The 17,783-nt window shown below is 31.4% G+C and overlaps 2 protein-coding genes across 3 annotated transcripts in view; one reads left to right on the forward strand and one right to left on the reverse strand.

Annotated features, from left to right (window-relative positions):
• On the forward strand, nt 1-6,938 carry LOC110998386 (LMBR1 domain-containing protein 2 homolog). Of its 2 annotated transcripts, none has more exons than XM_022267025.2 (10): nt 1-529; nt 673-842; nt 972-1,350; nt 2,047-2,217; nt 2,779-2,956; nt 3,175-3,356; nt 3,893-4,132; nt 4,586-4,787; nt 4,994-5,089; nt 5,411-6,938. In XM_022267025.2, exons 1-10 carry the CDS (start codon nt 356-358, stop codon nt 5,623-5,625), a joined length of 2,007 nt encoding a protein of 668 aa, XP_022122717.2. In that variant the 5' UTR covers nt 1-355; the 3' UTR covers nt 5,626-6,938. The 2 variants fall into 2 exon arrangements, with proteins under 2 accessions (XP_022122717.2, XP_022122718.2); XM_022267026.2 differs by having other exon boundaries at nt 5,462-6,938.
• Nucleotides 6,939-8,063: 1,125 nt separating this feature from the next.
• LOC110998385 (proteasome-associated protein ECM29 homolog) overlaps nt 8,064-17,783 on the reverse strand; it is a 30,334-nt gene continuing 20,614 nt past the window's right edge. Inside the window, exons 25-37 of the mRNA XM_045631609.1 lie at nt 17,276-17,382; nt 16,788-16,917; nt 15,844-15,965; nt 14,867-15,086; nt 13,974-14,228; nt 12,903-13,092; nt 12,289-12,431; nt 11,563-11,714; nt 9,763-9,955; nt 9,333-9,471; nt 8,845-9,054; nt 8,409-8,480; nt 8,064-8,234 (exon numbers count right to left, since the gene is read on the reverse strand). Of these exons, the coding sequence (XP_045487565.1) occupies nt 8,107-8,234; nt 8,409-8,480; nt 8,845-9,054; nt 9,333-9,471; nt 9,763-9,955; nt 11,563-11,714; nt 12,289-12,431; nt 12,903-13,092; nt 13,974-14,228; nt 14,867-15,086; nt 15,844-15,965; nt 16,788-16,917; nt 17,276-17,382 (2,061 nt within the window). The 3' untranslated portion in view covers nt 8,064-8,106. The remainder of the gene's footprint in view (nt 8,235-8,408; nt 8,481-8,844; nt 9,055-9,332; nt 9,472-9,762; nt 9,956-11,562; nt 11,715-12,288; nt 12,432-12,902; nt 13,093-13,973; nt 14,229-14,866; nt 15,087-15,843; nt 15,966-16,787; nt 16,918-17,275; nt 17,383-17,783) is intronic.

Consider the following 17,783-nt stretch of genomic DNA (forward strand, 5'->3'; position numbering starts at 1 on the left):
TTTTAATCATATAGGCTTACAGCTTACTGCTTTGTTTTATAGTGAAAAAAAAACATTATAACGCTGAACAATGATTGATAAACAAAGGCTTGATTTATAAAATGTCGGAAAGGAAATCTAATGAAAATACTTCAACAATTACTTTTGATCCTATTCTGCCAGAAAGTGGAATTCTTTTCTATGAAGAATGTCCAAAAGAATATGAAATTGATCCTCCTATATTATTGCCATTGAAGAGTACTACCCAAATACGATTTGAAGAACTTCAAAGCGAAGCTGTTCGGGCTTGGAAAGAATCACAGAAAACCACAAGCAAGAAAGAGTGAATTGATTTGTATAGTGCTCATTGATCAACATGTATTACACAATATTTATCATAGAAATTATTTCTGCGCTGATCCTAGCAGCAACGTTGCTATACAGATATGGAGACTGCTACAGGAATCACATAATTGTTACTGTGTCTGTGCTGACAGCATGGTATTTCTCATTTTTGATCATGTTTATTTTGCCATTGGACATATCCTGGGTAAGTTAATGTTTCAAATGATTGATATTGTAAATTTCCAACCAACCTGTTTTAAAGTGGTACATACTCTTTATTTTAATTAAGTATTTTCATAGTGTTTATAATTTTATTTATTTTTACTGATGATGATGTATTATTTACAGACTGTGTATAGAACTCATCAATGTTTAAATACATCTACTCCGCTGGATGCAACCCCTTTGAGTAACTCAACCACTGCAGCACCTGCATCTCAATGCCCAATATCCTGGCCAGATAAAGTTTTTCCAAATTTGTGGAGAGTAGTGTACTGGACATCACAATGCTTGACTTGGTATTTATTATTTTGTGTGATTGATTAATACACACTTTATTTATTATAGTTGATAAACTTAACTGTGAGAGGTATCTTTTACTACCATAAAATATTTTTCAAAATGGGTCAATATATTTTTTCTTGCAGGTTAATAATGCCCATGATGCAGTCATATAGTAAGGCAGGTGATTTCACTGTCAAAGGCAAACTAAAGTCTGCTTTAGTTGATAATGCAATATACTATGGGTCTTATTTGTTTATATGTGGTATACTACTCATTTATCTGGCATTTACATCTGGAGTTACACTGGATGGGTCTAAAATTAAGGCAATTGCATCATCTGCTAGTAATACATGGGGATTATTCCTATTGATCTTGCTGCTTGGTTATGCACTAGTGGAAGTGCCAAGAAACTTATGGAATAACTCAAAGAAAAATTATACATTGACATACTGCTATTTCAAGATTGCAAAATTGAGTACTGATAAGTTTGAGGCTGAAGAAACTATTGAGGACATTTTAGAGGTAAGGTTTTATTAATTACCTTTCAGGTATCTCAACCGCCTCATCTTCTTCATCTCCTTGTTCTTGTTCCTCAGTGTTTCACATGAATCCAAAATTTCTTTGTTAAATGCTAAAAAGTGGGAGTCATAGATGAAACATATAGATAAACTATACTCCCTACTTATTAGTAATGGTCAACAACAGTCTACATTTACACATGCAAGCAATTATTGAGAGTAGATGCAATGCTATGTAGATTGTAGACTGTATCATTGAATGTAAAACAAGCTAAATCAACCACCGCCAATTGATTTTGACACTTTAGAGAGTTTATTATTAAATTGAGAGATATTACATGGATTTACCCTGTGTATGTATACTGTATATTTAAGATCAAAACGGTAATAACATTTAAGACACGCATCACTAGCATTTTGTAATGCACTGTTTCTCACAATTTTTTAAAATTGTTAACTTCAAACTCAATTATTAGCTTTAATTTGGTGTATACAATAGAATGTCATCCTACTCTATAAGATATATTTTTAACATTGGTATGGCCATATTAAAAATTTGTTTTTGAGAGAGTACATGTAACATAGCAATATAGCAGCTGATGATTATTTAAATAGTTGATAATATAAAATAATGCCCTAGATTAACATACTTCTAATCAAGTTAAGAAATATAAACTAAAATTTATATTCATTGTTTCAGAGTTTAAATTGTGTGACAGCAGCCGTTGGTTCAGGACACCCTTTGTACCGTCATGTTGAAACAATCGTCCAAAAGCTGCCAGTACAACTTAGAGATAAACTGGGTTCTAGGGCGCCGCCTGAAAGGACACCACCGCCATCTTTAAAAAGCCTTATAAATTTACATAAAAAGGTCATTTACATTATCACTTAATAAGTTTTATTATAGAAATTAAAATTCCCCATCAAAAATTTGCCTAGAACTTACCTTCAAAACGTGGTTTGAAAACACGAGTTTTCATGCATTGCGAAAATAAGATCAAAAAATGATTTATTAGTATGTGTGATGTAATTTTTTTCTGTTTTGTTTTATAAAACTTGCACAACATAGTATTTTATATGTTCTAACCTAACTAAATACTAATAAGTAATGTAAACTAACTTAAATAACTAAAAATTATATTTAACATAACACAAATCGAATAACACTACTTTCAGTCTCTTTTAAATGGTTGACTTGAAAAATTTTTGTGTTAAATTTTTTCACATACCACAAGACTAGACAAGAAGTGTACTTACACTAAATAATGATATAACTTAATAGAAAAAAAAATATATATAAAACATATTATAAGCCAAATTAGCTTATAATATGTTATGCAATAAAATAATCAAGTAAGCTATTGTTACAGTATTTCCTAAGTAGACTCTTTATGTGATCCCATTAATTTTTAATGGTATGTTACATTTACAGACTATAAAGGCCCTGCATGTACTCCAGCGCACTGAAACCCAATACAGCATAATGCTGGAGAGAACCTACCATTTGGAAGACGTAGCTGCCAACTGCAGGTCACCAGACCATCGGTTCCAGCATACTTTTCAGATGTCCCGACCAAAGGTTCAAAGGATCTTCTATCCACCGTTAGTTGGTATGTGTTATAATGATCATTGATTTATTAGAAAAGATTAGAATAAAATAACAATTTCATTAGGACTTATTACAGTATTTACACCAATATTTATATGAATAAATACAAAAATGTATTTAATTGTGTGTCGGTAAAAAAATTACTGATCTTTAGGTGGAATTTTACAAATTTTAAATCTTATTATAGAAGCAAAAAAAACTGGTTTTTATTTAACACAGAATGGTACTGGGAGTGCTTTCTGAAGCAATACTTCTTGAAAGCAATGGCTGTGGTAACGGGAATATTGTCAATAATGGTGGTGTGGTCAGAAGTGACGTTCTTCAATAAGGAACCAGTTCTTTCCATCTTCGCCAACATCGTATCTGCGGCTGGAAAGAATTTCAACTATATCGCTATTGTGGTGAGACAATTTTACTATCACAAATTCTTGTGTTGTTTGTAGTAATTTTAAAATATATTCGTTTGTTTAATCTTAATCTGAATATTTTTTATTTTTATTGTTTTGTATCTTATCGTTTCTCTTACATGTTTTCCACATTGCAAACTTACATTCATATAGATAAAAGTACTTAGAAAAATTTACGACTTGTAGTAATTGCCGCTAGTATGTGTTACCCAAATATAAATGACGCGAGTAATATTCTAATTAATTTGTTATATTTGTTTTAAATATTGTTGTATTGTTTGATGATTTGCTTTTTTAAAAGAGTACCGAGAGTTTTTTACGCCGGCTTTTTCTCTTGGCCTACCTACTGTCTTCTTTGCCGATGAGTAGGGATGCCTACAGGATCGAATTTAATTACGTGGAATAAGTGATACCTTGATGATCTTATTTTCCAAAATAAACGTATTTTATTTTGGGGATAATAACCCCAAATCTTTGTTGGGAAGGACCCTCAGACAACAAACTCTAAAAAGTACTTGAAATTATTTCAGACAATATCAACCCTAATTATATGCTACATATTCTACTGTGCCTACTCCACGGTACTAAAGATCCGGGTTCTGAACCTGTACTACTTGGCTCCTCACCACCAGACCAATGAGTACAGTCTGATATTCTCCGGAATGATGGTGTGTCGGCTCACACCAGCTATGTGTCTTAACTTCCTTGGACTAATTCATCTCGACTCGCATATTATTACTCAGAGGATTATGGAGACTTATTATACACAGGTACAGTTTTTATAAGTAAAAAAGCTTTTTTTGTGAGGTTGACAGATGACATGAAACTTTGTACGACTTAAGGACCTTCGAGAGAATAGTTTAATCTTGCTTGTGTAATGAACGAACGAACCATGAAACCACTAAAAGTCCTTCGAGCCGGATTAACTTAAACTTCAAATTATTTAACTTAAACTTTAAATTAACTATCTTAAACTTTAAATTAAATGATTAAGGGCCTGTTTCACAATGTATGGATAAAGTGCCAAATAGCTATGCAACTCATAAATTATTCGAAAGATAAATTTCCAAATAAGATACTTCGCATTTCATGACGTATAGCGCTATCTGACTGTTGTGAAATGCAAAAATACTATTTATCCTACCAATAACTAATAAATAGCTTATTTGGAACTTATCCGGACATTGTGAAACAGGCCCTAATATAAATAATTTATATTTCAGATAATGGGTCACATGGACGTCCTACGTATTATAGCTGAGGGATTCAATATTTATTTCCCGATGTTAGTAATATTGCTATGCCTGGCTACGTATTTCTCTCTGGGTAGCAGATTACTTTCGCTATGTGGATTCCAGCAGTTTGTTGGAGATGATGATCTTACTACGGACTTGGTGGATGAAGGACGGGAGCTTGTTAAGAGAGGTATATCAACAAACTTATTCTGTTATAACGATTCCGAACTCGAGTTGTCGTACCATGTAATTCCAAGTTTCCAACATCGTGTATGGATGTGGAACTCCTTGGAAATTGTTTTATGAAGTATTTGTAGTGAGGGGCGTTGAGTAAAGAAGATTTGGATTGCACATTTTTAAATTACTCAAAATGGGTCTGATTTAATGTTTTTTTAGAGAAACGTCGCCGGCAACGCGTTGAAGAATCTGTGACACGTAGAAGGGACTACAGTGAACGATTCACCGCTTACAGACCGAGGGATACGGATGGAGGTAAAACCGATATATACTCATAAACATATATACTACACGATACATACACACTTAATATTAGGTCTATTTTCTTTATCATAACTGAATTTCACTCGAAGTCGCGGGCATATAATATATTATACCGATAAAAGTTTCACACCAAAACACTAGATGGCGCTATGTACATTTTAAAACGCGCTATCATAAGTATATAATGAAATAACGTTGTTGAGCCATTTTCGGCAAAGCTTTGCTTGATGTCTTTGACTTTGACAGCTCAGTTATTGAGTTTAAAGATTAAAGCCGTTAGTCCAGTTATTGTGCATGTATGTCACTTTGCAGCCCGCACCGGGCTTCTTCACGATATTGGTTCGGACCACTACGCCTCACCAGAACGGACAGACATACATTCATACCAACGCGCAGAGTTGCCATACAACCGCCAAGATGACATTGACAGACGCTTCGGCGAAAGTACTCTGCCAACTGTCAGAACTGAAGAGAGAAGGCGGGACAGATTAACTATTCCTCCCAAAGGATTGTTTGACGACGTGTAATTCGTGATTGCTTTCAATATATCCTAAGCCATACTTTTAGTGCATTGTCTAACGGTATATATATAATATAATAGGTTGCCTAATTAATTAACGACTAACTGAAGTGTTACTCTGAATATAGCTACATACTGTACTTTAAATATAACAGAGACACAATAGTGCAATCTTTGTATGAATAAAGTGAGATAGTAATATAGTATATGCATTATAGGAGTTCGTCCAAAATTCGTGGACTTTTGTAGTATTTAATTAGAAAGCTATTTTATTTATATGTTATCTAGTGAGCTTATAGAATAAGGGTCCCTCTAAACGGGGCATAGAAATCAAATAGAAACAAATTTATACATTTAAATACTTAATGAAATAATATAATGACAGCGAGAAATACATTATTGCTTTGACAGCTTATTATCATTAACTAAATATTCAGAGACTAGAAAATAACAGATGTAGATAATTTTTCATGTGAAAATGTTGCTTTCGGAACGCAGATTGAAAACTGCCTGTTCATTTAAATCAAATAGGCAGAAAAGGGTCTTAAAAATAATTTGTGTATACGTTATTGTGTTAAAAACGTACCTACTTTGCCCATAGAATCGTGTCATACAATAATGTATTGTAATAAACATTGAGTGATGTTTATTGAGTCAACATTTTTCATTGAATATCTTTTCACAGTATGCATTAACAGTATAGATAAAAATGTTTTGTAAAATATCTTGTCAAATCAAGAACCATTTAACATTTTTAAATTAAAGTCAATATGTTGCGGAATAATCGCTATCAAAAACTCAGCGGAAATAACGGATTTACTAACTTTCGTAATTGTTAGGATAGATTGTGGTGTAAATAATTTCACTAGTTAGCTAGTTACCGTCTTTAGTATAATAATAGCGCAATTTTATATAAGCTTATAAAAGAGAATTAATCATGATATGTGTTTAGTTTACATTCAAAGATATTATTGATTAAACTGTTTGCATTTCATAATCTATAGGCAAGTGTCTATGGTACCACAGGCCCTTTTGCATTCTATTTTTCTTTTTTTATTGCCGTCCAGTCTACGATTTTAAGTTTCTCCTTCCTTTTGTTACGAATATTTTTAGCAAAATGTTTATTCAATCAGTAACTTATCCATGTTATCGCAGAGTCCATTTATTTCAAAGATTTTTTCATATGCCTGTTGTAATTTATGATTACCTTTGTTGTTTAAAGAAATAGTGTAGAGTAGCCTTAAAATTAAGTCACATTAAAATAAATATACCGTGTCTATCTAATAAAATTTAAGTGTACAAATGCTTTCATTGATACTAGGGATTATAAATAAAAATGACACTTGATTATATAACAGACAATAACCCAGAATTTATGAATTTTTAATTTGTATAAAAACCGTAGGTAGGTAAACCTAAAATTGTGTAAATATTTCAAAAGAAGAGGAGGAAATTCATGCCGTTTTTTAAAATTGGGAGTCTCGTATGAAAAAAACTTGTCTAATGTCAACGACTAAGTTTTAAAAAACAATTCAAAAAAATTGGTAGCTGTCATTTTAAGACTGTTAAAAATCAATTTAAAACTTGGAACATGCTATCTTTTGTTAGATTTACATAGTCCTGAATAGATAATCTTTTTATATTAACGTAGAGATATCAAAGAATGTAAATACATTTATAATGTCAGTTGTCAAAACGAGAAATTTAACTGTCATATTCTGACAGCACCAGGCGTTCTGATGGCGTACGTATCCGTTCGTAACTTTAATCACTTTAATTAAGCTATAACAAGATGTTGCAGAAGAAATGTGTTGTGCGTTTATTTATTCCACATATTTCCCTCGGTTTTATTATTACAAATGCGTAAAATGCCTATATTACTTTTGTTAATGTTATTAATTTAGAGATCAAGATCAATAAATGTATATAAATTTGTTTGTAGATCTTGCACGATTTATGGATTTTTATGCACAGTGTTTTAATGATTACGTGATAGTAAGAAGTCGAAAGGAGTCGTTTTTTCCTATTTATTGTATGTTCCCTCATAATGCTATATTTTGCCTATGTGACCATTATAATTTTAAAAAGATATTCATAAAATTCTCTCTTTTTATTTTCATTTAAAATATTTAAACTATTCCCTTTTGTATATATAATTTGTGGTGCATGAGTGTTTAATTTTACTTATTGTTAAACTGAAAAAATGACTCATGCGCATCTAATCGGGGTAGCCAACATGCCGGGAACTAAGTCTGAGTGATTTCATACGAAAATGTTGATAAAAATTTAATATTAATATATTATCATGTATGACTTGAAGGTTTAATAATGTTTTAAATTTTATTAAATACACATGTAATTAAATTTGTCATAATTTATGTATGCAGCTATTGTCATTAATTGTTGTTTCATTCCATAGTTTAAGGTAATAAAGTGTTAAAAAAAACGCCGTTTTTTTTCATAATTTATTCAGAATCGTATGTTTAAATTATTTAAAATACACTTTTACACTTTCTACTTTAGTTCGCAGTTCGTGTGAAGAGTCCTTAGAAAGGTCTTGTGCATATGTTTGGTAGATCTTCTTGAGTCTGTTCAATTCTTCAGTTTTCTGCAGATCTATAAACACAGCAAATAAAAATAAATAATTTATTTTCTCATAATATAGTAGTTCGGTTTAAATAACAATAAAAAAGATTCAGAATGTGATCACAAAAATGCTATTGCGTTTTTGTGTATTGTTTAAGTGGTAATAGTAGAAATCTTTAAATAATAAGATTTATAAAATAATACCTTTTAACCGCTTTGTCAGTATTTCCAAAACGTTGAGTGCGTCCCGCCTGTTCCGAACTTGGTTACTGTTTTCTAAAAAAATTTATTAAAACCTCTATAGTCTATACCATACTTTTTTTATTTATGCACTGTGGATAAAGTATTTTTATATGTATTTATTTTAGGGTTTTTTGTGTTTTTTAATGGCAATAGTTATAACTTTTAGTTTTCATTGATACCCTGCCTGAAGTATTTATAATTCTTGTGAATTTCGAAATTCGAATACTCGATACTTTTTTTGTTTATGACCCGCGCATAAAGTATTCATATAATTATTTAAACATTCGAAATTCAAATATTACAATACTAGTTAAGAAACTAGTGAAGAAAGTAAAGACTATTGTTGTACATGAAGTATTTATAATTATTTCATTCGAAATTCAAATGTTATACTTACTAAGCGTATACTCGACTATAGCAGCGACATGTGTGGTGACGGAATGAATTGCCTTATCTCGATCTCCATCCGTGTCCATTGCATCAACGTTAAGTATCACAAGTCTTTCCAACACTTGAGAGACGCCGGATAAAATCGCTAGTTGAGTTGACCGCGAGCTTGATGGGTACGACTTGGAGCAGTGCTCAAAGAATAAGTCTTGGTATTTATCTGTAAGAGATTACGATTAATAAGATTGGCTACCTCAAACCTTGGAAAATGGACGTTCTATTCGCATTTAACAGACGCTTGCGGTTAGGGTGAGGAAACCGAAATGACTCACACCAAAGCAAAAGTAGTATCGTATGTCAAGCTGATCACCTATTTGTCTGTTTAGAATTACCACGAAACAGATACAGAAATCTGAGAACAAGAGCTCAAGATTGTAACACCACTAATCCGCTGCCTTCCTTCAGTCATACATCTCACCCACAAGAATATATAATTACCCTGAGTATCAGAATTTTTGGGCCAAGCTTTTCCCAGAAGCTCGTAAGCGGCTTCCTTCAGAGCTGTTAGTTGTTCCCGTCTCTTTCTTGAGCTTTCGTTGTCTTCGTCATCTGAATCCTTTTCCATAGAGTTTTCATCCTGTCAAAATCATTATAATTTAAATACAAATCACCTGTAAAAATATGTGTTTTATTATACCGGGAATGAACGAACCTTAGTTTATATTGTATAGTTATTTATAATATAACAATAAACTTAAATATAATTTCATGGTGCAAGGCGGCCTTTTCGCTACTAAGCGATCTATTCCAAGCAACCCTAAATAAAGAAAACGTTACAGTTTAGGAATAACAACATTTAAACATATTAGATTCATTTCTAATTGGTGGTAAATATATTTTTTTAAATTTTAATGTGTAATAAATATACCTTAGACAATATAACTTTGACGATATCGTAGACTTGGTAGAAGACATCGCAGTGCGTAGCGGCGAGAGCGGTGCCAAGAGCGGAAATAGCGTGTTTCTTGTACGCCATGTCCTGTTTCCGGCTCTCTACTAGTAACGCGTTCACGCATTCCGTCGCTAGCTCAGCCGAAATCGGCGATTCACCTTCTTTTACGCTGAAATTTAAAAATGTATGCTATACCGCTAATATATGTTATACATATGGGTCTTACTTACTTACACGCACATTCAGAAATAAAAATGAATTTTAAGTTTAAATCCAAATGTATTTAATCATTTTAGCAACTATGTACCCTTATGAACGTCAATATTATAAAAAAGAAGATCTAAAACTCAGCCATATACAAGCACGAAACTGTCTAATAATAATTAAAAGAAATTGATTGCAATGATTTGTTTCATCTCAAAACTCATAATTTAAGAACTGAGTCGGAACTGGATGTAAGGCGCATAAAAAAGTAAAATAAAATCACCTTCCCCTTGAAAACATTATTCTAAATTTAAATTTACTACGAGTTCCCAAATGGTTGTCCACGACGTTAAATGTGCCCAAAATCAATAGGCAATAAATCACCAAAATCGTAAAATACTATTTATTAATGTAAAAAGTAAGGGATTTCAGCAAAAAAATAATTATATTTACTTCTTTTTAATGAACGATTGTTGTGTAAGTATTATAAAAAAAAAAAGAATTGTCAAAATAAGTAACAAGAATTAAAGAAATAAAACAGGGTTTGCTGACGTTACATATAAAATAAAACAACTAAAATGGAAATGGGCTGGTCATACCATAAGAGGAGCAGATAAATGGAGCAAAATTGTAACAATATGGCAACCAAGAGGCCATAAAAGAAAAAGAGGTAGGCAATTTAAAAGGTGGACCGATGAAATCGCTGGCTGGAAAACCTGTACGAAATTAGTGTACAATAAAGAAAAATGGAGGACAATGGGGGATGCCTTTGCCCGTAGGCCCGCATCATCGGTTATCGTAGATTAAGAAAAACAATAGTAATAATGTATATATAATACATATTATAAAACAAAGTCGCTTTCTCTGTCCCCATGTCCCTTTGTATGCTTAAATCTTTGAAACTACGCAACGGATTTTCATGCGGTTTTTTTAATAGTTAGAGTGCTTCAAGAGGAAGGTTTATATGAATAATAACATCCATTAAATAGTGGAGAAGTACTGTTATTTTTGAGGTTTCTAATGTGATGTCGTAAATAATTACATTTTTTCCGCTTACATTGCAAACACAGGCTGAACTCTACGAGTTTTATCAAAATAATGTACTAAGTATTGTACATCTCTTATGGATAACCCACATTTTTATATACAACGTTCACAGATTTTCTGTAGTGTATTTAGTATCAGCATTTCACAGTAAATAGTAAATGTCTGTATATTTGATTTGACAGTTGTCATTGATTATATCACAAAGTGTACACTAATTAAATGCTTTTTGTATCTTTGAGGAATTTCACCTTATTAGAATGTTGTTGTGTATAGAATTCTCGCCATAAAGCGAAATAATAAAACATTAATTGAAAAAAAAAGGACAGAATAAAAATAATTTAGATAAAATTAACAGTGTATCAAAATCTGCTAAACTAATTATTATGAAATTGTGTTGCGAAAATACCCGATTTAATTTAACTTTATTTACGAAAAAATAGTAAATGTATGGAAATTAGTATGATACTAAAAAAGAGTAAATATATTCAAATCCCACTGAGACCTTTTTAAAGTCGGTTTAAATACCTGCAAAGCAAAGCCAGCGCTTCCACGACATGCTCTTTCCCGTCAAATGTCTTGCCGTGTACGGCCGCCAGTAACGAACGAACGAACACTTCCCTCTGCTCCCCAAGCCCGCTCGACAACTCCTTACATATTGTTTTTATTGCGTTTGCTGCCTGTTCATACAAAAATAGGATATGGAAAAAATGATGACACAGAGGCTAAATATTTTATATTAGAAAGATACGAAACTTTCGTTTTAGATTGTGTAACAATTTTTTTAATGAAAATAAATAAATTTAAGTACACCTAAAATATGTCAGATTGTTTGCTGAGATGAACGAGTGCTTTAGTAAAAACTGTTGAATTACTAATTTACTTTTTAATAATAGGGGGATGCGGAACAATATAACTTGTTATTTACTAAAATTACCAATAATAGAGCGAAAATATATTTTTATTATAGCTCAAGTAAATTCAAAGAATATATTTAATATATATATAAGTAAATATAAATAAAAGTACATAAAACTCCAATGAATTTGTAATGTACATTATTAAAGCTTTCTTGTCTTTTTATTTATTAGAACACCACATTATAAAATTTCAATAGAAAATTCCTATACTTTATAATTGATACAATTAATACTAGTAATATGTCAGGTATTTTCTAAATCAAATTTTATATTTATAATATTAATTATTTAAATCAAAAGAAATTAAAACAAATATTTATATACAAATAATCACCTGAATCTTCTTAGTCCAACTGCTGGAGTTTAGAGCCTTTTCTATCTCCACTCTGAGAACTGGTAAGTGCTGTCTGATGCCACTCTCTCTTGCCGGGCTGATGTCTGTCCATATTTCTTCAAACATCTCTACCGTGTTGGAGTCTACGATAATCAAATATTTAAAGTTTAAAGTTAATATTATTAAAAAAACAACAATACTGCTAAATATACACTCATAAGTCTTTATTCATTTTAAGTAAATTTTATTTTCTAAGAGTAAGATTTGGAAACCCTTTTAAGTAAAAAATATCAAACTGAATTATTTAAAATAATTACATTAGTTATTTTTTTTTAACCGTTTCCTTTTTATTTTTATTTTTTGAACCGCTATCATCACGCCTGAGTGCATGAGTAAGTGTGTGGGTGTAAATGTGTGATCACTCACAATGTGAATGAATGAGTGAGTGAGTGAGTGAAAGAATGAGTGAGTGAGTGAGTGAGTTAATGAGTGAGTGAATGAGTAAAGTGTATTTACATCGTGGGTCTCAAAATCAACTCTAACACTGCATAGGGCGTGTTCATAAGCCCAATTGTACTGTATTTCTTGTATGTAAATAAATAGCTAAATCTTACCATTGTCCTTGGGCGCGTGCATCGCGAGGAAGACAATTGGTGCAAGTATCCCTTCATTGTCTTTAATATGTTCGATCTTGGCTTTGGCCACAGATTTCAGAGTCAGAGCAATAGCAGATCGCGCCAAATCATCCTCTTTCGTCTCGTATAGATTCACCAATTTCTTCATCAATTTCTCAATTGATTGTTGCTAAAAAAATTAACCGTATTTATTTGAATAATTAAGTTTTAATGGAAAAATTCTAAGAATTGAAGCAATTTATTTACTATGTAAAATAAATTATTAAGAGAAATGTATTACGGAGTAAATTAACTTATAAATAATCAAATTAAATAAATCGCAAAAAAATGTTGATCACGTTCACTCATCGTCAATGTGATCGTTATGTGTCACGTGTCAAATGTAGGTACAAGGTATGTGTGTATATAATTATTAATTTCAAAAAGATAATAATACGTTTATTATGTAACATAAGATCATCAAGGTATCACTTATTCCACGTCATTAAATTCGAACCTGTAGGCATCCCTACTCATCGGCAAAGAAGACAGTAGGTAGGCCAAGAGAAAAAGCCGGCGTAAAAAACTATCGGTACTCTTTTAAAAAAGCAAATCATCAAACAATACTACAATATTTAAAACAAATATATCAAATTAATTAGAAGTAGCCTGCCCAGCACTAGTCCTAGGCCCGGTTATCAATTAGATAATCCCTAACTTTATATTAAGGGCCTGTTTCACAATGTCCGGATAAGTTCCAAATAAGCTATTTGTTACTTATTATATATTTGTAGGATAAACAGTATTTTTGCGTTTCGCGACTGTCAGATAGCGCTATACGTTATGAAATGTGAAGTATCTTATTTGGAACTTTTATCTTTCGAATAATTTATCTGTTGCATAGCTATTTGGCACTTTATCCATACATTGTGAAACAGGCCCTAAGCCTTTTTTACACAGGTTTTCTTTAAAACATTTCTTAAATTTATTAAAAAGTTTCTTAAATTTATTAAAAGACCAAGAGAAGAGCCGACATATTTGACTAAAGTCATGCAATAAAATGTGACTCACCTTGGCAAATGCGGAAATTTGTCCAAGTGCCTCGGCGTAATTCTTTCGAACCGTGGAGTTCCGATCAAAACTTCCGTTTAGGAGATTGGTCATGATTTTTCCAGCGACCGGTTCCAGTTCAGCTCGTAAGTAATGTGCGGCGAGGACGAGGAAATGCGCACACGCAACCTTCGTACCCAGTTGGGGAGATTTGGACAGCTCTAAGATTTTTGGGAGCATTTCTTTCATTACTTCTATGTCGATGAAGGGCATACACTGCAAAAAATTTTTTTTTTTAATTTGGTCCAGACACACATTCTTGGCAACCCGTAGAATTAATCCTGATTAAAAGGCCAATTATAATAATATAAAGTCTCTTTTTACACAGAATAGATACAATCAAAATATGTTGAAACATGTTAAACAACATTTATTAAAACAGGGTTTAGCACAGTTGAAGACTAAATTTTTTTAAGCTTCGTATTTATCTATTAATAAAAAAGTATCAAAATTGTCATAAAAAAAAACGTAAAGCATAAATAGTAGAAATAGGCAATTTTATTTCTCTGATATTGAATTGTCATTTCTTCAAAAAACCACAGAATCATATTTTTATCGTTTCCATTACATTTTTAATTATTTCAAATTTTATGATAGATAAAAATATACCGAAACATTGATATTCTTTATTTATTCATCGATTTATGAGACGTTGTCAAAAGAACACGAAACACTAACTATAACAATAATAAAGTAATCTAAAAACAAACCAATATAAACAAAAATATAAAACTTAATATTAGTTTTTACACAATTATATAGTTATTTACACAAATAACTATTAGCCAAATAACAAAATCAGATAGCAATTTACGATTTTTTTAGTCAAACATAATTACGATTTTCTAACATACCTTAACCACAGTGTCTGTAGTGTAATGTTGTCTCGTGGCATTTGCTCTCATATCGTCCACCATTTCACGTGATCCGCTATCCGCAAGTACGGTACTCAAATACGACAGCTTTGCAGATTCAAGGTCACCTGCCGCAGCCACCAACGCCGGGACCAAACGGCCCAAAAACGGTGCCAAACTGGACCCGGCGGCGGTCACTAATTTGGACACGGTTTGTAAGCTTAAAAAAAAATAGAATAATTGAATTTTCACAGAATAAAACTAAAAGATATACTTTTTTCTCTTCATACAAATTTGTATATTTCAATATGACTCAATTGTATTACAAATATTCTTACTAGATTTACGTAAGCCAATCAGAGGAAATTACGGTGTTTGGAGGCCTTTGCTAGAGACAAGCTGATTATATGCAATAACTAGCGGATCCGACAGACGTTGTCCTGTCTATACGTCTTTAATTTGAAAATTTCAAACTTTTTTTAATAAGCTAAAACATTCTGGACCATTTTGATGAAAATTATTATTCAAATGTTATGACAATATCTAACGATCCAGCACATGGTCTACAATAACACAATGACAACAAAACTTTTTTTAAATTTGATCGCAGCGCTAACTGTCGGGACAGACTAAAATTAAAATTCGAATATTATTTAAAATTTGACAGTGCGATGGTAGCGCCGTCTGTCGGATTCAATGTAAAACATTCCAAAATCAACAACTACTAATTAATTTAAAAAAAACATTGTCCAGCGGACAAAATTGTGAATCTAAACCATTCTCGAATCTCCACGAACACACACAAAAAATTTCATCAAAATTGGTCCAGTCGTTTAGGAGGAGTTCAGTCACATACACACGCACACAAGAAATATAGATATTAAGATAATAAAAAAATAATACCGTAATTACAGCAAACATATTTATTTTAGAGTCAATCTTATTCTTAATTTTTCTCAGATACCAAGAATCCTCACCTCACACTCCTGACCTCTCTGACTAGATTAGTGATCCCCGTATCCAAGAGAACGGGAAGTATCGCTGACACAATTTCCTTTCCATCTTTACCCTGGCCCACATCTGAAGCTTGGATGCAAAGCTGAAAATTCATTTGACATAAAATAACACATGTAGTACTTTAAAGTATAAAATAAAAACAGAGATGGAATATTTAATGTGCAATTTTACTGGGTTTCGAACCCACAAGCAATGGTATGAACCAAATGTTTTCGCATGTCAGACACAGTGATCTAATTATAAATAATCACGTATCGCAAAATTGTTAAAATAAATTTTATACATTAAAAAAAATATATACTTTCATTAAAATTTCATTATATTTTTGCGCAGAATGAGGACTATAAACATATATATCTTTGAAATCAGAGTACATTTGAAGTCAGCTACAACGATAAATATCAATTCCAATGTACAAAGCCTCAATAAATTTATTAAGGTTAAAATAAGGCAAATGAGTATAGTAACCAATAAATAATACAACTAAAACAAATGTCAAATTAAATACACTTTGCTTAATTAATCCGAATAGCAACATACAAAGGTGAACTAAACTAGATGTATTAATAAACAATTAAGCGATAAGAATAACTGAGAATTATGAGTGTAATAAGTGTATTATATTAAGAATAGGCAAAGTAGAGATGGTTGACAGTGTGATAAAAACACTGATCCAAACTCTCCCAAAAATATGTCTGTTTCACTGATAATTTTTCTAGAGACATACACAGAGCAAACATTACATATAGGGCAACGAAATGAACCGATACCGCGTTTTAGATAACAATCAGCGCCATCTAGGGAGAACAAAAAGAAACCTTATAATTTAGACAACACCATTTTCGACAGAATCAAGTGCAATGGGTTAATATTTTATAGGCAATAAAATACATTTTAATGTCACCTTAGATAAAACATTTGCAGTGGACGTGGCAGCCTGTCGTGTCCCTTCGTGCACATCGTCCATCACTCGAAATAGTTGACACCAAATTGATGGGAGTTGTTCTAATGATTCGTGAAGGCTCTTTGCACCTCTGTTAAATAATTATTAACATTACATTTTAAAAAGTTATCATACATAAGACGTCTTTTTTAAAATTAAGTATTTGAAAAAAATGCATGTAAGCCTGTGGCATTTACGTAGGAAAAAAAATAAGTGTTTTAACAAAAATATTTTAATGTTCATATAATATATTATAATAAATTTATATATATACAGTCAAACCCGTTTACGTCGGCTGTAACGATTATCTGTTTCTACGACCAAGCATTATTTTTATTAGTTTATTTCACATCATCATTATATGAGTAGTCCCTTTGATGTTGTTAAAACACATTTTGACTGTATATATTTTACAGTTCATATAATAATTATCACATTTAAAAACCCACCTTAATAAATCCGATAGTGCATTACAACATGACATTCGAACTCTCCACTGGTTTGACGTTAAATTAGCTGTCAAGTCAGCCAATATTTCTTTATGGTATTTTTGTACCTGTAACATGTAAAGTAGATTTATCAATGTCATTTCTACCTAATGCATAATCTATGGTATTACAGTTCTTGGTTCTGGCCTTAATAAAAAATTAAAAATCTATTTTGTATTATTAATAAGGTACGTATCGCATAATTGTTAAAATAAATTTTACAAATTAAAAAAATATGTATCTTAATTAAAATAAGTACGAAACACATGGATAATATTTATTAATTCCATCTAAAATGTATGACTGTTAAAGTATACATAACTTTGTCAAAAAATAGAAATTAAAAATTAACAAATACAATTAAAACAAGATAAAGTAAGCACAAAATAAAAAAAATAAAATTACCAGAAATTTATTGGTAAAGCAGATTTTTTTATATATATTTTAATCGTCAGCAAAACAGCGAATA

Source organism: Pieris rapae, chromosome 16 (genome assembly GCF_905147795.1).
Source record: "Pieris rapae chromosome 16, ilPieRapa1.1, whole genome shotgun sequence".
Lineage (NCBI taxonomy): Eukaryota > Metazoa > Arthropoda > Insecta > Lepidoptera > Pieridae > Pieris > Pieris rapae.